General features: G+C 39.7%; 1 protein-coding gene across 19 annotated transcripts in view; it reads left to right on the top strand.

Moving 5' to 3' along the window:
* Nucleotides 1-25,278, top strand: part of LOC310887024 (uncharacterized protein) — a 211,546-nt gene that overhangs the window by 140,130 nt on the left and 46,138 nt on the right. For 12 of the 19 annotated variants that reach the window (XR_014575596.1, XR_014575597.1, XR_014575598.1 and 9 more), the window contains 3 exons: nucleotides 12,295-12,428; nucleotides 14,323-14,435; nucleotides 16,104-17,702. Coding sequence is in view for 3 of the 19 variants with exons in the window: in XM_083812424.1 (XP_083668550.1) it covers nucleotides 12,295-12,428; nucleotides 14,323-14,355 (167 nt within the window). In the remaining 16 variants the exon portion in view is untranslated. Of the gene's footprint in view, nucleotides 1-683; nucleotides 1,968-9,455; nucleotides 9,571-10,833; nucleotides 10,862-12,294; nucleotides 12,429-14,322; nucleotides 14,436-16,103; nucleotides 17,703-25,278 lie in introns of those variants that run through there. The other 7 variants (XM_083812425.1, XM_083812426.1, XR_014575603.1 and 4 more) reach the window with 6 other exon arrangements.

The following is a 25,278-nucleotide window of genomic DNA, read 5'->3' as shown; positions in this document are numbered from 1 at the left end:
TCAAGTCTTCTGTTCTTAAGGGGTGTTATGCTACCTGATTTACCCTCTACCATGTCATGATTCTCATCAAGCTGGGAGAAACCAACCTTTTCTTACTTACTTAGAAGATGCAGACAATCCCAGTGAAATCAGAGCATCTCTCTTTGCATTCTTAACCATGTTTACTGGAGCAGGGCCTTGTGCATTAAAATCCAGTTGAAACACAGAAGGTTACATTAAAGGACTAAAGAAAAACAAAGGATATGTCAAAAAAAAAAAAAAAAGTTATTTTCATGGACCTCTCACAACAGGTTTCATTAGTGTTTAAGTCAACTCTTGGCACTCAAAACTCCTGAGAGTGAACATTTGCATAAGTTATGTATATATGAGCTTCTGTTAAGACTAAAACACACAAGCCTTCTGACAGTGTACTTGCAATTCTACATACCTTTCCCTGTCCCTCTTTGCACTGAAATCAGTTAAAACCTGAATCCAGGACAGAAACATTGCCTTTCTTTAAATATTAAAAGTAAGCTTGATTATTTATTTCTTACTACTAATTCATTCAAAACACTGAAGAACTCATTTTTTTCTTTGGAAGTTCCTAATCCAGAGTAAAAAGAAAGAGTTATGTTGTGTTGCATACAATCTGGTATATTTGGCAGAATTTTTCCTTGGTTTCAGCATCATTCTTTGCTCCCTAGGTAGCGTGTGGTCTAAATGAAGCCTTCAAAATAGAGCCTGTACACAAGCTGAACTTCTGATCTACACTTCATGCTTCAGGCCAGTTTCTTTTGGAAGGTTTAATTCAAAAGGTTTAATTCAAAAGGAGTGGATAAAACCTACTACTGACTTCACTGAACTTGGGACCAGGATAATGAGTATATAGTACTTCCAGTATATATACCCACATTTGTAGAGGGTTTTTGTTTGTAATACAGGAAAACTTAGCAAGTCCCAGACATCTGCAATGCAGACAGTAGACAAAACTGCAAGCAAGTAACTAAACTTAATAAATAAATAAATAAATAAAAATTATAGACAATACATTTCCATAAAGGCAAGATAAAGTTCAAAGAGAAAGCTAGACTCAGACATTCAGTTATGAGAGGTTTATGACTGTACTGGAGAAATATTTAAATATGACAGTTCCCATGCAGATAAATAAAATGCATTCCAATATCCTTATGTTAGTCTCTCTTTATGTGAGTTTATGCCAGAAGTCAGTCTAATGATAAGGATTTGCTACTGCAAATAACTAAAAATTAATCCAGATGTTGGTGTTGGTTCTTAAGGGAGTAGAAAGTAGATACATTGAAGGCAATGAAGCTGCTGTTGATGGTTTCTTATCTTTAGTATTACTTTATATAATGTGTGGTAGGGATGAAAGCTGTGTACAGAATGGATGAATGATATTTAAATACTTGATACGGGGCAGTAAGAAGGAAACAGATTTTGTATTGGATGGTGGATAATCTTAAAGCATCTAGGCTATCTTCAGTTCTTATGCCGAATTTGGGTCCAGTCTCATTTAACGTCTTCGTTGATGATCTGGATGAAGGGGTAGAGTGCACTCCCTCAGTAAATTCACAGATGACACAAAACTGGGGGAGTGGTTGATTCACCAGAGGGCTGTGCAGCCATCCAGTGGGACCTTGGCAAGTTGGAGAGGTGGGCTAACCAGAATCTCATGAAGTTCAACAAGGAAATGTGCAGAGTTCTGTGCCTGGGGAGGAACAACCCTAGGCACCAGAAGGAACAACCCTAAGCACCACGACATGCTGGAGGCCACCCAGCTGGAGAAAAGGACCTAGGAGTCCTGGTATACACCAAGTTGAACATGAGTCAGCAATATGCCCTTGCTACTAAGAAGGCTAGCACCATTCTTAGCTGAATTGCCAGCAGGTCAAGAGATGTGATCCTTCTGCTCTACTCAGGATTGGTAAGTCCACACTTAGAATACTGTGCCCAGTTCTGCTCCCCTCCTCCCCCACTACAAAAGAGACCTAAATACACTGAAGAGAGAGTCCAACAGAGGGCCACCAAGATGGTCAAAGGACTGGAGCACCTCTCCTCTGAGGAGAGGCTGAGAGAGTTGGGACAGTTCAGCCTGGAGAAGAGGAGGCTCAGGGGCAACCTTACCAATGTCTATAAATACCTGAAGGGTGAGTGCAAAGAATACACAGCTAGGCTCTTTTTCAGTGGTGCTCAGTGCCAGGACAAGTGGCAGTGGGCACAAACAAGCGGCTCCATCTGAATATCAGGAATCTCTTCTTTACTGTGCAGGAGATGGAGCACTGGCCCTGGCTGCTGAGAGAAGTTGTGGAGTCTCCCTCATTGGAGATCTTCAAAATCCCTCTGGACATAGTCCTGGGCAACCAGCTGTAGGTGGCCCTGCTTGAGCAAGGGGGTTGAACCAGATGACTTCCAGAGGTCCCTTCCAGCTTATATCATTCTGTAATCTTTGATTATTCTGTGATTTCACATCTTTATTTAAAAAATATGATTCTGTTTAGGCCTTTTTAAGGGAAAACTGAAGTGGTTCTGCTGCTAAGGCTTATTTTTTGGCTATATCTGGAAAAAAAAAAAAAAGTATTGCTTTTCTTTGTCAGCCTAAATACCATGTTGTAATATGGGATGAGATGTGATCCACTTGGCTCTACTATAGATTATGGGATAGTGCAGGGCCAAAACAACTGCTCCTTCCTAGTGCACAGGAGGAAGGCTACTACTCATGGAGCATAATTTCATGGGAACAATGCAAGCTGGGGGGTACCAGTCAGTCAGACAAAAGCACCAGTTAGTGCTTTTGAATCGATTTGCTGAAGTAGAAATAGCAATATCAGCTAAAAGAGGCCACAAGGGGCAGAGAATAGAAAAAGCAGGGAGATGAACACCAAAGCTCCATTCATTCTTCCAAAAGTTTGAAACCTAATTCCAGCCTAAATTTAGTCCTAGCCAATCAAAAATCTTTGACACAGTTACTGTGTTTAGATTTTTGACTTTCTTCTCTGTATCTAGTTTTGCAGCTTCTCTTATGTCTGATGAACTTAGAGAATCATTGTGTCATCTGACAGCCTTTGTTTTGCTAGGTTGAACACGCTGCTGTTTTAGGTCCTCTCCTGTGAGGTAGGCTCTGGTCAGCTGGAAGTTCTCTGTACCTGCTTCATTTTGAATATGTCTTTTTTACAGATGGGTGGTCAGAATTGTATTGTGTTCATAATGGAGGTTTGCCAAAGCATTTCACAATGGCATTAATACTTCCCTTTCTTTAGTAAGACATGCTAGATTCACAGCTGTCATCTTCTTTGTGGTAGCATCTTGTTAATGACTTGTCATCAAACCTTTCCCTCTTCTCCTATCCTAATAAAAGTTGTAGCTGTAAACTGTAAGAAAGATTTAGTTGCAAGGTTATACTTGAATATTGCTGTAAAAATTTCCAATGAGAAGTTCCTTCTGTTTGTATTTTTCATGCAAACTCCAACCTCAGTAGCCAAAAGATTTTAATAGGCACAATATTTATAGGTAAAGAGTCAAACAAGTAAAGTTTTTTTTGTTGTTGTTGTTGTTGTTTGGTTGGTTGGTTGGTTTTGTTTTGCTTTCCTTCCCCTTTTTCATCCTGTGAGTATCACAAAAGATGCAGGCAGTAAGAAGAGTAGAGTCAAACTATGATAGATGGTCCCACTTCCTCCATTTTGGAGGGTGCAAAGGAGTCACCAGCTGACTAGCAGGACCACATTATTTAGGTGATCCACATCTTCCTTATAACCACTTGACGCAGTGACTGGGATGACACCAGCAAACTACAGAATGCTCTGATGGAAGGTCCTTACATAGTGCCAACAACTATGGACAAGATTGCAAGTGGTGCCTGCTCAACTCTGTGTGCCTTCCCTCTCCCAGCTACCTGGGTCAGCAGAGTTATTTCTGAACAGGCATCAGTGCCTGTTCTTAAGGAATACACAAAAACTCACAGGCATGACAGTACAGAAAAGCTGAACTGCAGTGGGGGTTTCCCCATTCTCTCACTAGCATAAACCTTAATGTTCCTTGCTATCCCAAATCACCATTTCCTCCCTAATGGGCCCCAAACCCCATCTCTCAAATTTGTGATTCCAGGATGCCTATACAACTACAGAATTGTGGGCCATATGATGATTAGTCTTATGTCTCAGAAAAATGTTTAAATTGGGTGGTGTCCCTGCCTGTCCAGGGGGGCTGGAACTAGATGGTCTTTACAGGTCCCTTCCAACACAATCTGTTTCTGTGCTTCTATGGAACTGGTCTGTGTTGTTCTGCACATCACAGACATGATCATTACCATAAGCCTGAGTTTGGGACATTTGGGTAATTACTACCAACACTAGCTGATAGTTCCATAAGAATGCTGCCAGGAATACCTGGTTCCTGGTTGATGTAAGGCATGAGATGGTTTACCTGTATTTGTAGGGGATAAATGTCCATATTGCTAGCAAGGAATCTAGAGACAGTCTTCCACTAACAGGAAAGGTGAGTTGCTGGAGAGACAGGCTGGATTTTTTCTTAGTCTCTAAAGACACTTTCCTCTCTCCCTTAACCACAGATTGACAGGCATTTCCCAGTCTACTTCTGTGTATCCCTCTCCAATGAAAGTACAGGAAACCAAAAGGAAACAGCTAATAAGTCAGCCCTGAGGATGGCACAGGACTGTCAGTGACAGCACCTACTCCCCTCTACATTTGCCTAACTCTTCACTGGTTAAGAAGCCCACATAATTCTCTGCACCTAAGTTCCAGTGTTCAGGACTTAAAATCTAGATGAAATAAGCCCTAATTAAGATCCTAGGAATGGATTAGGTGGAACAATTAGTATTCACAAGAAATCTATTAGAAATTCATTAGGAATAGAGTTTATTTCCTCAAAGCCTATTGGTATATTAATGCAGTTCTTACTACTACTATAGACACCAGTAATAATAAACATCACAGCTTATACAGTATCTGAAGGACACCTATGGCTAATATAAAATATCACATATATTTTGGATAATTCTTCATTCAGTAATTAACCTACTGCCTGTCTGCCTCCTTTGGGCATTTGTTGTTGATGCTGGTTATCGTGCCACTGTAGCCAAAGTTCTTCTTCGAGGCATGATTCTTTGCCTTCCTCTCATGATTCATGTGGTTTGTTTTCCATCTTTTATTCCTGTGGGTAGAAAATTCAGCAATCAGCAACAACTTACCGTTTTTTATTTAAGACATTATTTAAGACATTATTTATTTAATTTTATTTAAGACGTTATTTATTTTATTTAAGACACACACTTTTGTGGTAAGACCACTGTATGTGTGCAAAAGTAGCTTTACTGTTATGCTCATGCTCCCGTGATCCTAAAATATTTATTCAAGTCCCTCAGTAGTTTCTTTGCTCAGGGTCCCTGCATTACCCTGTTTAAAGCTCCCAGAGGACTGTTCCTACAGCTGAGGAGCAGTAAGAGTATAAGGGTCTGTCCAGTTACAGTAGAGTTATCTCGTTACCCTACCCAAGGCAGGCAGATGATCATAGTGCTACTATATCCCCATTTCCCATCCTCTATATTAGAGGAATCTTTCCGAAGGCTGTGAAGCCAGGTGTGAGATGTGTTTATGTCACTGGCCTGCAGTACAGTAGTCTTGCTGGAGCTGGCAGCCTGGCCTGGACTGTGAGTGTATTCTGAGAGGCAGACAATTCAGAAACTCAGGAGCCACTTCTCTGTGTGCTGGCCACAATTCCTGCTTCCCCTGCCAATATGCTTATGGTTTGGCATTTGTAGACACATCACAGCTGTCCAGTTGATAAACTGACACACTCTGGGTGGCCCTCATCTCCTGAGATTTTACAACTGCTGTTTGCTCCACCAGACATGAATTGAAGTCTTCCAAACTCTCCCACAGAGACTTTCCTGGTACTCTGGTGTCAAGTTCAGAACAAGAATCTGGAGCAGACATTTTATTCCTAATAGCACTTGTTTTCCTACACTGCTGCTCTCCTTCAGCTAACTGGTGCCTGTGATGACCCCACACTTTTATTCACTGATTTGGCTTGTTCAGCAGTAGTCAGGAGTTGTATACAGTGTCCCTGCCACCCAGGAGCCCTCTACTACCCCTGAAGGAAAAAGGACTGTGTATGTTCTACAGTCAAATCCAGGATTACAGATCAAATGTGTTCCTGCACACGCATATTTGTAAAATTCTTCAGTCAGTTTCTTGTGTTTCCTGAATGCTTATTGTCCAGGTGAAAGAAATAGGTACCATCTACCGGTGTACAGCAAGACACCATTGAAAAACTCAATGTGCCTAGCAGAGATCTGGAGAAATACAACTCTTGTCAGCATTGTTCTTTTCTAGCTCTCACATAATGAAATTCAGGTAACAGTGAAAATAGATTTACAGATAAACCTAATTGCATGCCAAGTTGACACCACAGTAGAGCAACTGTTGGATTGCCGACAGAAGGAGAGGTATTCATTTCCGTTTGCTTCTGCAGTAGATTCATTGAAATGTGTTAGCTCAGCTGTGTGCGTATATGCTGATGTAATCAAGCCAGGTGCATGCACAGGATTTTCTAATAGGAGGTGGAGATGAATCTGGATCACATATAGAGGAGATGGAGAGCTGTGCAGGATGTTTAAAGGTCACAAGGATGCTTAACATTTTGTACCAGACACGTTAGGAGGGAAAATAGCATATGAGGGCACAGTCATCAATGCCCTGAATGGCAAGAGGGGTATGGGTTAGGCATTTAAAGGCATGGAGTTCCAGATCATATTTGGTGCAAGGGATAGGAGAGGAAACACTCAGCTTCTTTGTGAGTTTAGGTAGGAAAGGTTAGAGGGACTTGTTCTACTTAGAGTAAAGACAGGGAACAGAGTAAGGATTAGCTAGGGAACATTTTACTGTGCTACTTGGACCTGACCAGACTTTTTAGTAGGCAAATGTGTTTACTGGGTCATGTTGCTTCCAGCAGAACAGACCCAGAAAGAGCTCTCGTAAAATGTATAATTTTTTATTTATTTTTCTTTATCATACAAATACTGTATTGTCTGCTGTTTTTCAAGGGAATCTGGTTTCCCTTTGCCTTCAAAGCAAAGAGAGACAGACAGAACAAGGGTGTACAAGAGGACATGCAAATAAACAAGGCTGAGCTTGTAGAGAAATCTTTCCAGCTTGATTCTTGCCACCAGAGACTTGTATACAGTTAAACGTCCTTGATATCCTATTAGATTGTATAAGTGAAAAAGGCATTACATAAAGTGCCAGCATTTTTCTCTTTTTCACTTTAAGAACCACCCTTGTGGGACAGTTGTAAAGAATTTAGTAGGGTTGGCTCTAAGAAGTTTCTGTAGATAGTACTCTGAAAATACAGACAAGGAGGAAACGATGCTCTTTTTATCTGCTTTTGTTTTTAAACAACCATAGAATTCTAAAAAAGGGATAAAATTCTTTTAAAAAGTTTTATGGGGTACTGTGGAAAATCTTTCAGTTTTCATTACATTCTATTAAACTTTCAGTATAGAGGAGATGCTGTCAGATATTTTCAGTGGAATTGGGTATGTGTTCTTAGGTCTTACCAAAAACTAGTTGGATTATGTGCTTAATCCCCAACCTTCCTGTGATCTGATAGCTACAGGCTGCTTCACTTTTGCATTCTTAATAACAGCCCACCACTTTGACAGAGACTGTGACTCCATCCCTCAAAGAAATGTCATTTTGCTGTGTGGCCCTGGGAAGCCTGTTTGTCTGAGTACATGCCCATTGACAGAAGAGTTGAATGAGACAATAAGTCATGTGCCTTCAGGCTGGTCATCAAAGACACCACTATTCCTCTGCCATCACAAATGTCCTTTGACCACCTCAAGCAATAATTCCATATGTTCACCTTTACTTCTAGATCACAAATTTAATCTCTTGATATTATCAGGTCCTGAATGGCTTCAGTTAGGGATCCCAATGGAAGTGGTATGTAGGAAAGAAGAAAAATAACTTTTCTGAGTTTTAGTAAGTTTTATGACCCATGAATATTTGCAAGAAATACAAATCCAGTCAATTAACTTCCATCTGATACAGAGGTCTGAGATCATGTTCTCCCAAAGAAGCAAATTTTGACATACTGTGTAATGGACATTTTTATTTATTTATTTATTTATTTTATTTATTTATTTTAACCTAGAAGCCACCACTCTAGTGCTTGCCACTGATCTCCATGGAAGATGTGAGGCAGTGCATGGCCTCCTACAGAGGACCTCTGCCCGTAGGTCACATAGGCAAGCCCTGTCTCTTACCTGCCCTACATCAGTTCTCTCTTGTTCTCCCATGGGATTACTCGAACTGAATTATGCAACAAAAGCTGACCAGGGTTTTTATTGGAAAATCCAATATTACAAGCCTTTGCATAATAATTCCAGGACTAGACTTTCCCTCCATCTTCCAAGAAATTCAATAGCTAAAGATTATGACACTTCTACACTCTGTAGACACTCTGACTTTTCCAGATAAGTGACCATTCCCTTGGAAGTTTTCATCTCCCACTGAATGTTTACAGTGACTTTGGAAACAGTTTATTCTATTGTTTTTTACCTATACCAATTTGGTATTACCAATGTTGCTCTCAAGATCAAATCTATACCAGCATTTATCTTCATGAGTATCACTGATAACCTCTTAAGCAAATATCTACATAAATGACAATCTTTGTCACAGTCACTTGGAGGAGAGCAGTACCACAGACACATGCATACACACTCTGCAACTGGGAAAAAAAAGAAAAAAGAAAAAAAAAAAAGGGCTCTTCTCAGAGCTCTTCGTGTATTTTTTTGTAGCCAAAAACTAGAGTGGGAAAGGAAAAGATAACATCTGAGTTGGGATGACCAAAGTACATAGAGAGAACAATTTAGTCCTTAAAACAATACAAGAAGTTAGATTCCAGTAGTAATCCAAGTGAAGGCAGGGGGTTGAGCCACATCCAAATATCTATGCAGTCCAAGTGACCCAAGCTATCACATGTGATATACCTCACTTCTTTATTTTCTTGTTTATTCTGAATGACTACAAGGGCACTTGATGTGATAAAACATGGACAATGTCCTGAGTTCAGCTGGAGAGAGTTAGGAAATTATCTTTCTGGAGCTTCTCCCTGCAGTAATGATGATACCCGTTTTGGGGTTAATTTTCTGTGGAATAAGCACGTCAGGTTTTAAGGCACTGGTCCAGACTGTAAACAAGTCAGTCTCTTTGGAGCCTGCTTTGGCAGCTCTGCTGAGGTTACTATTTGTATTAAAATATTTGCTAACCTATTCTTCATAAAGCCAGGTATGTTTCTGTGAAAAGAAGAGGCAATGTTGACATCTGTCCTCTTGCCAGCAGCAGCAATCAGGTTACCTTGTTATCTCAGCTAACCCTCCCCCATGCTGATGTACTAAATAAGGGACTGTCAAAGCTCTGTCCCAGGGCAGATTGCATTTCAGCTCCATGGTCACAGCTCTGAGTATCTGTGCAAAAGGCAGGAGCATCTTGGTCCCATCCTTCCAGTGGGACCTTACTGCAGAGAGATATCAGTGACAGAAAGCTCTGGAATGTAAGTTTTACACGAGGTAGAGGTTTTCATCTGTGGCTGACAAGAGATTTAAAGCACTAAGGAGGCCTCAAGACGGAGATAAGTGGTGCACATGGATACTAGAATAATTTGGATGCATTTAGAATTTGGGATAGACAAGGAATTCGTCTCATCCCCAAGCTTTTTGGATCTGTGGCTACATTTTGGTTCTCTGCTTGTACAGAGCTTTCTATAGCAAGACTGTAACCCAACTATAATAAATCATTGTAATAGCTCTGTTCGTATTACTAAGTTGGGGAGTGAAAAGCAAACAATCTAAACAATGTAAGACCACCACAATTACTTCAATTGTTTTTATAGGTTACCCATAAAACTGTGGGCACTTTTCAGGCATAGAAAAAACATAGGCTTGGATTTAGATCTTATAGCCCAAGGCTCCAGCTCCTCGCACTTTCAAAACTCTCATTGATTGCAGTAATAGACCTAGGATAAAATGCAGGAAATCCAGGATTATTTATGCTCTTGGATTAAATGAGGTGTTTATAAGAAGAAAAAGGATTAGCTTCTGCGGGACAGAAAGTTGCTGTCTCTTCTGTATAGATGTGTAGTCTGAAGACATGGGAGGTTCTCCCATTTGCCATTGGGTAATTAGTGATATCTTTCTTCTGCTTAGCTTTCCTGTTCTCCATTTCTTTTCATTTGAAATACAGTCTGAGTCATGATGAAGAAATATTAGAAATAAACAAGGTTTATTCCTAATAATATTAATAATAATAATAATAAAATAGTTAAATCAGACATGGACTCTATTGTTTGATTTTTTAAATTATGGGAGAATTACACCCACAAGGCAGGTTACTTTTACTTTGAAATAGGTAAGGTTTTCAAAGTACCTGGGGCTGGCCTCATCATGCTTCCACCAAAGTGAAAAGTTAAAGCTTCCACTCACTTCAGTAGGAACAAAAGCAAATAAATGATGAGTATGTTTGGGAGCATTCCCTGTCAAGCAATTACGATTCAGCATTCTGCTGGCCAGATTCTCAAGTGATTTATCAACTAATGAAAGCTGATATGAATTCATTTTACTCAGTGTAGCTGGATCAATTTATATCTGACCTTCTCTTCCGGGAATTCCTAATTACAATATTGATGTAACAATGATGGGCTAAGTATACATGCAAAACTAGCTCTGTGGGAAGAGGTGATATGTTTGTTGCTCCATCTTCTATTGCTGGCCAAATAGACAATCTTCAGAGTATTTAAAAAACCCTTTTTCCATTTCAGACCTGAAGTTTGACCCATATTTCTGAAGGTATGCTTGTTTTTATCTATTGGTATTAGTTAGACTGATGGAAGATATCATCCTTCTCCACAAACCTAGATATGGAAATTTCTGCAAGACATGACTGTCTGTTGCAGAACTGTCTCAAGTATCTGTCTAACACAGGATAGCCTCTTTTTTTCTTTTTTTTTCTTAACTCATTATACACTGCTGTTAATTTCTGCCCCTCTTCTAATCTTCTTCCCACTTCTGCCCATTCCCATCCATTATGGTTCCCTTCCTGCAATCATCATGCTGAACTCTTATTTAACTTTTTCCCTTATTTGGTGGTATGGATGGGCTTGCACTACAAAAGACAAAGTACTCCACAATATCTTTATTATTGTGTTTTGACATTTTTTGATTCTCATGTAATTATAGGCTGAGTTACTTTGATATGGACCTGATCCAACATTTTAGTATTTTATTGGTTTGTATACTGTCAGTGTTAAAAGTGGCTTTTTTCTTTTAAAGTGACAAACTTCCCTTGTTTTTCCCATCTTGTTTTCATTATCTTTTCTTGACAGTAGGTCAGGTTAGGTGCTTTGCCATCTCTGCTGCTTCTGTCATCTCCTAATGTTGAAACTGACTTTTACAGAGGCAGTTGTTCTTATCTTTCAGCTTTCAGAGCAATGTTTGTATGTGGGGTAGATTCTTTTTTCTCTCACTGTCTTTTTTCTGTCTCTGCTTCTTGTCTTTTTGGTTTGTCTTTGGCTTTTGTCTTTCTGTTTTTTTGGCTCAGCCGTTCAGTAGCAGAGGCAAAGTTATTGTTAGTTCTGGCTGAGAGAAAATACAAGATGGAGAGATGTTTCTTTCCTCCACAGTTTAGTTTACTGCAAGATCTTCCTGATTTTGAATCCTACCCTGACTTTTTCAGCTGAAATTAATCCACCTGAAACTGCACAGGCAAACTTCCATGTCAGACTACTTTTTTTTTTTCTTTTCTTTCATGAAAACTTGCCTGATACTAGGCAAAACATTTGGGAGATACAGAGACATTTTTAAAAGTGGGGTGATCTCACTTTTTGGATAATTTCCTAATGTTTAGTTTAAATAAATGTCATGACTCAAAACTGTCTTGACCAAGAAACTCCAAATTTGGTTTACTTTGTTGTCCCTGGCAAGAATAGGTATTTTGGACTCTTTTGGGAAGGTGGGGGTGTGGGGCAGTTATAATTTAGATATTAGTTACAACAATGTCTACATACAGTAGAAACACAGTATTGTTCTTAATACCACATTCTAACTTGTGTATTGTATATAAACCACATACCAAAAGTCTTTGTGCTCTTTAAGCAGTATGCAGTATACACTCTTTAGGAAGCATATAGCCAAAGGCTACCAGATGCCTGAACAGTTGCTATTCTATCCATCAAGTGGGATTTAAGAAATACTCAGTTTGAAGCTTCTTCTGATCTCCACAGGAGTTTCTACAGAGTCTGTCAACTCCGTGGCCATCCTCAGGATTCTTCTCACTGTGAAGACCGCTCCATGCCTCTCTGGGCATATCCGAAAAGCGAGGTCTCAACACACTCTGTTCCTATCCTACCATTTGCATGTGAGTATGCAGTATGCATTAACAATGGCTATTAGAGAAGCACTTTGACATTTCTCTTAAACCCCATAATGCTGAAATATGAAATTTTCCTACTCTAGAAGCAAGGCCAATGAAAGACCAATAGTTAAAAGGACAGGTGGGGAGGTAGATGTGCTCATGGAAAAAAGGGTAATCTTGAAAGAATGTCATATTTTGAACTCCTCAGTTACTGGCAAATTAGCATACACAAAGTACGAAATAAGGGTAAACAGGCCTTAAACATTTTTATAAAGACAATTATTTCATTATGCCTGAATCTTAGTATATTCAAAGGCAAATGAGCCTGCCATGTAAGCTCTGCACAGCCTCTAAATATTCTGGTCCATAATTCCTGGAGTCCCAAGTCTGACTGGGTGTTCTGGTGTGTTCTGCTCTTAATCAGAACTGATGTGGGTCAGGCAAGTACTTCATTAACTGGTATTACTATGGCATACACTGGAAGAGCTGAAGGGCAAGCTTTGATTCCACTGACTTCAAGGCAGCAGGCTTGACCTCAAGCTGCAGACAAGTGCCAGAAGGGAGAAGGAGTCTGGTCATGGCAGCAGGAAAAGCAACAGAAGCTGCAAAACCCGCCCAAGACAGGCAAATTCTCTCTTTACTAAGCTCCTTGCTGTCACAGAGAGACAGCTACTGGTGCTCAAGTGAGGTTAGGTAAGGTAAGTCTACATTACAAAACCATTCTGTCCACCATGTAGAGAAATGCTGAAGCATTTTAAAATTCTTCTAATAGCAGTACCTTTATTCACAATGAGGCTGGAAGGCCGTACCACTTAGTAAAGCCAGACTCCAGACCAGTAAACCAGTAAAACCATAATCCACGCTGATTCAGAGTTTAAATAGTCACAGCAATGAGATCAAACTAGCAAAATAAAATCCACTCCCCAAACAAGGAGACTAACAAACCTCCAAGACATCACGCTGAAAGCTTTTCTTTTGAACATCACAATTGCCATAGGAAAAGTAGTGAAACTGATTCAGCACTTGGGATGGGGCAATTCTGGATGTATGTACGAAGAAGGGGACAAGAAACTGGAGAGCAGCTCCATGGAAAGTTATCTGGGGGTTCTGGTCAATGACAAATTGAGCATGAGTCAACTGAGTGCCCTGGCCAAAAGGGCCAAATGTTTCTTGGGTTGCATCAAACACAGCATTTTTGGGGGCTGCATCAAACACAGCATTCCCTGTTGAGGGAAGTAACTGTCCCGCTCTACTCTGTACTGGTGTGACCCCACCTTAAGTACTGTGTGCAGTTTTGGGCACCACAATATAAAAATAACATGAAACTGTTAGAGAGTGTTCCAAAGGAGGGCAACAAAGGTGGTTAAGAATCTAGAGGGCAAGACATATGAGGAGCAGCTGAGGTCCCTTGGTTTGTTCAGCCCAGAGCAGAGCAGGCCAAGGGGAGGCCTCATGGCGGCCTGCAGCTCCCTGACGAGGGGAGTGGAGGGGCAGGTGCTGAGCTCTGCTCTCTGGGGACAGTGACAGGACCTGAGGGAACAGCATGGAGCTGGGACAGGGGAGGGTCAGGCTGGGTGTTAGGAAAAGGTTTTTCACCCAGAGGATGGTTGGGCACTGGGACAGACTCCCCAAGGCAGTGGTCAAGGCACCGAGCTACTGGAGTTCATGAAGCATTTAGACAAAGCATTAGACACTCTTAGACTTATGGTTTAATTTTTAGATTGTCTTTCTTGGAGCCAGGAGTTGGACTTGATAATTCTTGTGGGTCCCTTCTAACTCAGGATACTCTGTGATTCTATGGATATGAAATGCTGTTTCTGAAATCCCTTGCAGAGCAGTGAATTGATGAGGAAGATAAGTCTTCTTGTTGTGAAATGAATGTACTTCTATATTTCAGGCCCAATATCAGTGTTCCACTCTGAAGGAATGAGAAACATTTAATTAACTAATGAAGTGGGTAATGGGTACCTCAGCAGTAGAGACTTTCTGCACTCCAGTGATTAGTTTTGGGTAAGTTTTTCCAGATGAAAGCTAAACAAAGCTAATAAATCTAAGTTCATCTTCTGAGAAATATTTTTCCTTTGGGAAGGTGAATTTTTTAATGTGTTAGGATTTTCTAAAACACAGACTATATCCCTCCTCAAAAAACAGTGTTAGCTGTCTCTTTCAAACACTATCAGAAAGCAACATCTCTTTGGGGAGAAAGGATCATTGTCTAGAGAAAAGAATACTTTGGTAAGACAAGAGGTCTCTAGCCAAATATGACAATAGTCAACACGCTTCCTTGTGTACCTCACAGTTAAGAAATCTCATTGAAAGTTTGAAAGACTGGATTAAATTCCTCTTGGATTTCCTGTGATAATCTCAGTTGGATCATCTGCTCTTACGTGTTAGAGATCAACAACGTCTGACTCTATTAAGGAAAATTGACATTTATTAGACACAACTTTCCTTTACAGACCTTCTTCATCTGGCTGTGAAAACACACGCTATTAAAAGGGCTGCCTTACAGCTAAGAAGAATTTTGTATAGAGAACCAAAAAATAATATCAGACAGGAAAGAACAATCTTCATTAGCTTTTTACCTCAAGAAAAAAGAAAAATAAAGTGATTTTTTTTTGAGTTGGCTTCTCTGTTCATACATCAGGGTCCATTTAGCCTATACTGCAATTTCAGTTCTTATTAGCAAAGGTTAAATTCATCCTGCCTTGCATTACTGCAGGATGTGGTTTGAAACATTCTTACATTATCCAAATTCTTTACCAAAACTCTCAGGAGTGTTTGTACAGAATTGTCTTTTTCAGCAGGTGTGTGCCAGTCTGAAGGTCCACATGGAGGTTCATGACAAATAATTTGGTGAACTTAAGGGCTAGACTCCTTGGATATAGGCTTTTATTTCAGGAGTTTTGCTTTTGGTATTGAGGGATAGAACATCAGTCAAATGGACTAGTACTTCTTTCGGACAGAAAAGTTATTCTTTGCATTTGTTGTTCATATTTTTATTGAGTTTCCCCATCAGCTGTTTTTAAGATCATCTATAGCTTGAGAAGGGAGCTTATATGTTTCCTGTGTTAGAAGCTAAGTAGGCAAGTACTAAATCTTCAGGTAATAGAGATCATCCTACCTTCACTGATATTCAGTTCACTAACCTAAGGATCTGTTCTGGTCTATGTGAAGTCAGTGGAAGTTCTGCTGTTGACTTTAGAGGACCAGATTTCACTCTCTATTTTAAATATTTAAACAACTATCTTTAGAAATTGTGACCTTGGTGAGAGCTTTGAAAACACCTGATAAAGGAAATGAGTTTGTGATGTGTTGTTCCATGTAGTGAAAATGCATACATTGTCCTTTTGTTTGGTTTAGTCTGTTTTTATAAAGTACTTGGGGATCTTGAAGATAAATACATAAATTTGAGTAGTTTAGTCTGCTACCTAAGCAAGTGTAGTGAGTTCTTTTGGGCTAGAGCTTTTTGTTTTCTGTATCTCTAATCCAGAAGCCCTCTTGTGAAGATTTACCTTTATGACAGCGGCAAGGCTTGCTAATTCTGTCTATTAGCAGATGTGGATTTTGCTTGTGCTAGGTTAAGTGACTGATAGTGATCTGTCATGACTCAAACACAAGTATGGAAGAAAGTTTGTGCTGGCTCCCCTGAAAGAATGTCTTTGTTGATTTTTATAGGTTTCATCCAAAACCCAATAAGAGAACTCTTCAGTGCCATTAGAGAAAGACAAGCATTTCCAAGAAAAAGGAAAAATTGAATATCTGCATTTTCAGCAGTGACTAGTATTGGTTATTCCTCAGTTTTGAAGTTCACAAGCAGAGAATTCAAAGGAAATATTGGAAGGAAGTCCAAATGAAAAGGGGCCCCAATTTCAGGTTGATGGTATTTTCTGCTATTTAAACTCCTCTTTTGATGTATCTCCAGTCAGGCATCTGAATCACTAGTCATTTTAGAACTTTCCGGCTCATTCTTTTCTTTATTCCTCATCTTTTTCTCTTTTCCTCTTCTCTTTTGTATTAAGGTCAAATCCTGCTTCTCCTGATGCCAATAATAAAACTCCCATTGATTTCAACATGAGCAGGAAATATGCAGTTTGCTATTTACCACAACCACCACAATGAATCTCTGGGAAGAATTCATTTACATTCATTCCAACGATACCATGAAAAATGGGCTCTTGCTATTTTATCACATCCAAACTGTTGCTCTAACTCTAACATCCTAGCTGTTGCTAACAAGTCAGTGATGATTTGTAAACCAACAATTTATGGTAACCACATTCCATCCCCATTATGATGTGTGGTTTGGAAATGGAAAAGTAATCAAGACCTCCTGTTAAGAGACTTTATTTCAGTTGAATGTTTCTGTAAATAAAAGCATTTTGAAAGGATCATTGCTATATATTTCTAACTCCAAATTGTTCATTTGATCTAGGCCCCATCTACACTCCAAATTCCTGCCAGGCTCTGTCTGTCAGGAGTGTGAGATCCCCAACAGTGGCATGAGCATGCTGGCAAAATTGTTTCCATCAGTATAAGTATTTTCACTCAATTGGATAGTTTCACTAGACTGGAACAGCAGTTCCATTTCTTGGAGACAGCTATGTCCATTCCTTGGAATACTTTATAATATTTTATCAGCAGACTACAAGGGTACACTGACATAAATATATGCCTCCTACTACTGTTACAGTAATAGATGAAAAATTATAGTCAGACCCATGGTATGTAGTAATGCCCTTGGGAACTAAGAGCCTGCGTAGTTTTGTGCAACACTTTGTCTTGGTCATAAGGATTGTGGGCAATCACTGTGACACTAAGGAGCACTTTCCAGCACTTTGATGGGAGACCACCTAGAATTACTGGTAAATAGGCTCAAATAAGGGAATTTTGTTCAAGTACAAGGCTCTGGTACCAAATATGTTGAAAAACTTCTTTTGATCTCTTTGACACTAATATACACTATCTTTCAATCCTGCGTAAGAAGCCTGCAGCCTGGATTTGAGGTGAGAGTCAATATTTGTGGTAACCTGCTAAAGGAGTTATCAAATTAAAGAGTTCACAGACTGCCCTAGTTAATCAGCAGTAACTATGATGCGATATGAAGATAGAGACCATGCTAATTAGGAGTTAAAGCTCTCGTCCTACCTCTTCTTTGGCAAAAAATCACTACTTGGTTAGCTTACACATCCCACTGGGGGAAATCTGTCACTTCAGAGGGTTTATATGAATGCTCTGATTTTTTGTTGAATAAAAACCTGTCTACTAAAAATTATTCACAAAATGACTTTTATTTTATGACCTCAGAAGAGTTTTTGAACAGGTATGAATCATCACGAGGTGTCTTTTTAGCTTGTCCACATTGTAATAATGGTATAATACTTTGTTATTAAATAACTTTCTGCATAGTGATTACCATAACATCAACGTGAAATACATACTTTAAAGGATGTTTTACCCTGTTTTGTATGACAGACTGAACAATAAGACACAAATCCTGGCAAGAGAGCTCACTCACCATGGGGAACTACAGCCACAGATCCATGATACAAAGTGTTCATGGGCTAAACTCCAGTTTAATGTGTTCTTTCCCACTCCTGACCCTCTGCTGCAAACACAATGCCTTCTCATTTGTGGCAGCGCAACTGTTCATGAGTCTGTGTTGTGAACCAGACCTCTGAAATTTGGCTGAAAAAGGCAGTATATGTGAGAGAAAGAAGAATAATATTGAAGTAGTTTTTTGATCTTTCACAGTTGTGCTGCAAGATGTGGTGGGCAACAATGAGCAGTGGAAAGAGCAGAGAAGTTGTAGATGGGACTGTCTGAAGCCAACAGTGTCATTGCCAAAGGCAAAACTATAATGTAAAGTAGCTTTAGAAAAGAGCCTATATATTTCCTTAAATAGGTTACCAAGAGATGGTCCTACAAGCTGCTAGATATGAATTCTGCTGGGTCTTGAAAAGACAAGTTCTGCAATACATTGCTCTGCAGCCAGAAAGCCACTCTGCAGCCAGAAAGCCACTCCAGTGTGATGTTAGGGCCAACTGCAGCCCAACTGGTTTCTTCCCTCTTGAGCGTCATTTGATAATATCTGTACTCATCAGTTCTGGAAACAAGGCAAAATCTCAAAGCTGAGTTGCATGATTTTATCCCTACAACTCATTCTTTCCACTTAGCCCTATTAGGCATGGAGTAGATTTCTGTAAAGCTTCTTTATTTGTACAAATATTTACTATCTCCATGTATATGTCTTTGACCTAATATATCATGCTGTTCTTTAGTTAGAAAGTTAACAAAATGAAGAACATTGTCAACATTTGTCCCGTAGTAGGAGTCTGTCAGATAACTGGTCGAAAATTGAGCCAGCCACCATCTGTATATTAATGTTAATGCTACGCTACCACCTTGTGGACAAAAGGTAAATAGCACACAGCTGCTCTACGCTCCGGCACACTGTCCATATGAAACATGGCACGCGTTGGGAAGGTGGTTGTAAGGCAGCCTAGCTGGCAAGGGCAGTACAGTCTAAATCCTTCACACTGAGCTAGTTTAGGATCTGAGAAATCAATAGCAGCCAAACTGATCGTGCAAATCTGCTGGAGCTCTGAAGTGTGGTAGCAGGTGAACGGTACCCCTCAATGGGATATGACAGTCTGATTCTCCCGTAGTGTATAGAGAGAAGCACGTAGGTATGAAATCATGTTCCTGAGATACTAGCGTACCAATATCTTTATATAGCAACTCCTCTGACTGCTCTCAAACACGACTCTCAGAGCTGCCTGCAGCTTCCTTGACTGTCTTCTACATGCTAGCTCAGATGACAAGTCATTTGGCAGTGTATCACCTTACAGTCCCAGATCCTCCATAGTTTTCTGTCCACATGCAGGGATTGCAGAAGCTCTCTTGAATTTCAATGCTGTGCTTCAGTGAAGAGCAGGAATCAGAACACCAACTCAAAATTCAGTTACTGAGCATGTTATTAATAACAGTATTATTGGTAGCCTCTTCATTCCATCAGGATATACCTATGGCACTTAACAGATTCCAAGAGAAGTACATTCAAAACTGTCACCTTCACTTTTCCTTAAAACTGAAGAAATCTCCTTGTAGGTCTGAACCTGCACAATCAGGAGATGTGCCATCTGATGTCCTTCCTCATACATGAACTACAGATAGATCTGAAAAACAAACGTCACTCAGACACCTCAAATACATGCCAGAGATGATTGGGATGGGTCTTACGTGGCTGAAGGCAAAGCCTCTTGGGGAGCGGAGGGGGTCTGGGTCACTTGGTAGTCAATATGCTAGAGACTCAGATTTACACTAATGCCAAATTCTCTCTGCAGTCTAATGTGGTACATGAATGCAAACTGAGGCTTTTTACATCTAGCATATGTGTCCAAAAAGAAAAAACAATTTATTTGATACTACAGAGCAAGCCTTCCTCAATTGTTCTTCTACTAGAGCAATTGTCTCAGCATGAAAAATTAGTTGTCCACTGGATTAAGCGCATGAACTTGTGTCTTGAACATGGCAAGAAACTGCTTTAACAGACAGCAGAATTCTTTCTGATTTCCTTCTGTCTCATTTCCCCCATCCTCTAAATCTTCATAAGAGTGTTTTTTTAAGGATCACCTCTTTCAAGATCAAGAATTGCACATCTTGATGTGTAGGAACGATGGCATGAGGTACCCTGCATGGATGAAACAAGGAGTTTCAGACAAAACTAAAACATAAAAAAAGGAACATGTAAAAGGTGGAATTAGCAGGAAACCACATCTGGAGTGCTGCATCCAGTTCTGGGATCCCCAGTAAGAGGACAAGGACATACGGAAGCAAGTCTACTGAAGTGATTTAGGGAGTATCTTATATACAGGAAAACATTGAGGGAACCGGGACTGTTCAGCCTGGGAAAAAGAAGGCTCAGTGACATCTTATCAGTGTGTGCAAATATCTGATGTGGAGGGTAAAGAAGACAGAAACAGGCTTTTTTGTTGGTGTCCTGTGAAAGGACGAGAGGCAAATGGGCACAGACTGAAGTACAGGAAACTTCATTTAAACGTGAAAGGCTTTTTTATTGTGAGAGTGTTTGAATACTAGAACAAGCTGCCCAGAAAGGTTGTGGAGTATCTGCTCTTGGAGATATTCAAAACCTGACTGGACACATTATTGAGCATCCTGTTCTAGTTGACCCTGCTCTCGCAAGGGGGTTGGACTGTACAAACTCAGAGGTGCCTTCCAAACTCAGTGTGAGTCTGTTCAGCAATATCTTCTTATAACAGACACTATTCTCACATGAGCAATGCTCCTGTGTTCATCTTCTTGTTCCCTTTTTGGCAGAGATGGAAAAAAAAAAATCAACCTTTTCATTCTGCTCTCAGGATAACATCCAGCCCACAGGTACTGTGGTACACGAATGAGTCCTTATGCTCTCTTCAGCTCTTTTCCTTGTCCTACATCTCATTTTCCCAAAGAAGCTTATTGAAGCATCACAGCTTCCTTTTGGCCCCAGCTTCCATCTTATGGGGAGATCGGAAAGAGAATCATTCTTTCAGTATGGCAGAAGCACAGAGTAAGCTTAGCTGTCTTTCGCAACAGCTCTATGAGTATTGTCTGTTATTTCAGAATTAGATCCCGTTCCTCTCATTCTGCCTCAAGCACAGCCAAATTGTTGCACAAATATACTATGAGTATAGGACTCTCTCCTGTTTAGGCCTCTCCTGTTTTTCCTTTTCTCCTCTCTTCCACTGAGAATGTCAGCTAGCTTAAAGTGCAGCAGGACAGACCAATAATGTGAAATGGCACAGGTGTCATGGAGAAATGGGTAATGTACCAAAGACCTTGCTCTTAAATACATATTAATTTCATCTACTGAGATCTTGCTAGAGATAGATTTTCATGTTGTGCTGAAAATAACTCTTTTACAGAGGGTTGAAGTCTGGTAATGTGATAAATGCTGAACCTGCTTTTCTCTGGAGACAAAATCATAGCAGAACACTCTGATGATGTTGGAAGAAGAATTCAGAGTTCTTGTTGGTCTTTGTTGGTGTCCCCAGCCATGGAACTATATTCTTGCTCACTTCTACAAGTTGGATTCCTGTTGTAAAGAACAGTCTCCTTGCTTCATTTTTCTTAAATGACATAATTTATTTTCCCGTCTTGCACACAAATACAAACAGGATTCCATTATTTCAAAATTGATATATTAGCGCAAAACCTGAGCTTTCTTTCATGAGTTATGCTCAGCATACTGGACCATGATACTCCCTGTAGTATAGCCTAAGATAGCTCTACTGAAACTAGTGGAGTGATCCCATTTTATTTTATCTTATGATAGGGAACTAAACCATCAGGGGGAATCGTACTGGGCCAAGTCCTATGAAATAACTTTAATTTTCTTCAGCTGTTAGTCAACACCTAAAGGCTTTAGTAAACTAGTGGAATGTGAAGAACTATTTGCAGAAATTAAACAAGAAGGTTTTCTTGTAACCTGTCATTGTCATGTAAGCACTAAACAGTGAGATGCTGTGTAGTTTTCTGTGTAATTATATAATTGCTTCTTTGCTTCATGTTTTCAGTCTGGTTCCTGGACAAATGGAGATGTCAAGGAAATAGGAAAGTCAATTTTCTTAACACATTTTTTTTTACTTTTTATTTTTTATTCTTTCTTAAACACCATTACGCCAAGCAAGATAGCATTGCAAAAACTAACGACATCATAAATTACTGAGAAAATGTGCTTGGATGGTTTGCCCACAACCCAAGCAAGCTATACCATAAATCCATTACCACATCAGTGATGGGGTGAAATTGTTACCAAATTGTGTATGCACTTGATAGCCATATTAGATGATAGCTTTCTAAAACAAAGTCCATTCTAGTAACTTTTGGCTTGCTTCTTGCTCATGGATGAAGACTGGTAATTGGAAAAAAGTTACAACAAACAATATTGACTAGCGAGTTTCTTTTAGGAAACTTCTTCCTCCGCAAGCTCCCTGCAGCTAACACAACATTGCATAGAGCTAAAATTCAGAATCGGTTACAAAGCTTGCCTTTGTAGGACACCAGAGACATAAGAGTTGAGTGAAATCATTTTGTTTACTGAGATTTAAACTGAGAACTATGAACTAATGCAAGAGTCAGAACAAAATTGAAATATCTGAAGTGCAAGACTTAAACACTGTACAAAATTCATATCATCATCCAACACACATTCCATTTCTAACCCATCAGTTTTGGGATTCATTCAGGAAATACTTAAAAACAGGCTTTTTTTTTTTTTTATGGGTTCTGTTGAGAATGTTTCTAGCACTTGTACAAAACCTAATGATGATCATCTGTGTCATCTTGTGAGACATTCTTGAAACACAGCATTTGTTAATTAACAAATTAATAGGTATTTTCCTTCTGTGAGTTCATTTTAATTGGCTATTTATGGCAGAGTATTTAAGTGTGCCAGTCTACCACTTCAAGGAATATTTCTATAGTGCTGATATTTTTTTTTCTCCCCTCTGTCAGTAAATATAAGTGTATGAAATGCAACACAGCAATACGACTGTAAATTGATCCTTTATTTTTACTTCCACATTAACTACTACTTTATTCAATAGGAATTTTGCTCTTTATTCAGAATTTATAACTGTCTTCACCAGAGTGAAAAGCATGTCCTATTTTATGGCATGCCAGCTTCAAACTCTGTGACAGCAGAAGTAGGCCCAGTAGTTGAAAATGGTACCCAAAAATGCTACGACACAGATAATTCAGATATTGAAGTTCCAGACTGAAGGATTTTTCCAGTTACTTTACCTGACAGGTATTATGTGTGCCATGTTTTATCGTTAGCAGTTTATGTTCAAAACTATCATGAGTAATTTTGCGAAAGATGTACTTTGAAGACAAACAGTATTAGTTGTAGGTGGAAGTAGAGATTTGTTTTGGATACGTTGGGTGACAGCTGTCACTCTTTTACCCAAATGTAACCATTTTGCCAGGTTAATTGTCTTCAGCAAGGGCCAAGTTGATGCTTAGAAGGGCCCATTTTTTCCTCAAGTTCTACCCAAAACCCAGGGAAAATAATAGTAAACTTTCTTGTGTTCGGTGATGTAATTTTCCCTGTTGGCAAGCGCAAGTAAAAGGGATTAGCAAACAGCATTTTAAATAAAGGGAGAAATGAAAACTTATGAGAAAATAGTTAAGTGGGGTGGAAGATAGTACTATATAACTCTAACAATAACAAATTTGCAGTCTTCTGCTGGGGAGGCACTGCTTTGCCAGCTGCTTTTTTTCCCCTTCTAAGGTAGCCTTCACTCAAAATTTAGGATTCTTGAGTCTTGCAGGCAGCAAGGCCAGGGCAACTTCAGCTTTCCCAAGCACCATTGAAAAATACTCTTTTCCAAGACCCCTTTTCTACTTGCTAACCTTTGTACCCCATGCTGAAAGCAAATGCCTTAGATAAGGCTAACACTCCTCAAGCACAGTTAAAAAGGCGTAACTGGCTTTGATTTCTCTACACTCTTGCAGTTACAAACTTTCCTCCTTTATGCTAAACCTCCCTTTATTTTTTTTTTCTCAAACATTGAAACAACATATGCAAAACAAACATGTTTTGGGCCTGTCTACCAGTCCTTTCCTTTTATTGCTCCTTTGCTCTCCCAGTTGTCAGCCAGACTCCTCTTCTAGTTTGGCTTTCTTTCCCCGGAGGAATTCTTGTGGTGGGAGAGAGTGCCAGAGATTTGCTTTTACTTTGGGCCTCAGCCACCAGTGTTACCCAAAGTTAATGTATATTTAATACGAGACAGACAGTAACCCTTTCTGCCAGCCTCTGACCATGCACCAGCTGGAGAATGCTGCGAAGTAATGTCCTCTAACTAAATCTAAAAGCCCATGTCTCAACTCCTGATTAGTGGTAGGGTGAGATTACTAGGGATGTATGTCTATACCCCTCTGTTTCTTTGCCAGTTGGAATTTCTCCATGCTGTTGGATATCTACAGAAGCAGACTCCAGGGAACCTTCTGTTTTTGCAGTAAGGCAAAGCTACTGGAGGTTTTTTCCTAGTAGCTTTATTTCCTGCTTCAAACAGTCATGTAACACTTCTGTCTGTGATTAATTGATGGTCACGATTTACTGGGTACGAAGTTGTAGCTTTTCCACAGCGGCTGTAAGATGATCTTCAGGTGTGTAGCTGTACATTGACTGATTTTGTGCTTTAAGTTTCTTTAGGAATACACTATCATTTTCATGGAAGTTTGATTTTTTATATTTCTTTATTTGTTTATTTGCTTCTTCCTTCATGGGTCAGCAGAGACCCAATGCAATATAGTGCTTTCTTTCTGGGAAGGTCTTTTGGTTTTTTGTTTGACTGATTTTGGGATTTCTTTAATTGGTTAAATACGGTTTTATGTTCATCAGGTAGTGAAAAGATTGAAATACTAAAGGAGCCAGAGAGAAGTGATTGAGAAGGTCTTTTTGAGGATGACATTTTTGCCTTGTAACACAATACTGTTTCTCATGGGAGTGGGTGGGAGGCCTGCCTAAATTTCCTCTTCCTGTCCTGCCAAATTCCCCAAATTGCATAACTATGTATTCTCCTTACGCAGTGGTACCCTTGGCATCCCTAGTAAATCTGCAGGGAAGCAGCTGGAGGCTTGAGGGTGGACCAAAATTGGTAGAGGACAGACTTGGTTAGCCAAAAAACAAAACAAACCCAAACCCTCGAACCGAATTTACTAACTCTCCCATGTATAACAGAACAACACAATACAGATTTAATAACATACACTATTTTGCTCTAAATGCACTCCATCTAGGAAAAATAAGTTTATCGGGATAAGCAAAGGACCCATGGGGAGTTCA

The sequence above is a fragment of the Anser anser genome, assembly GCF_964211835.1.
Source record: "Anser anser genome assembly, chromosome: 1".
NCBI classification, from domain to species: domain Eukaryota; kingdom Metazoa; phylum Chordata; class Aves; order Anseriformes; family Anatidae; genus Anser; species Anser anser.
Note: the sequence above shows the minus strand (reverse complement) of the source record. Positions and strands in the feature narration are given on the sequence as shown.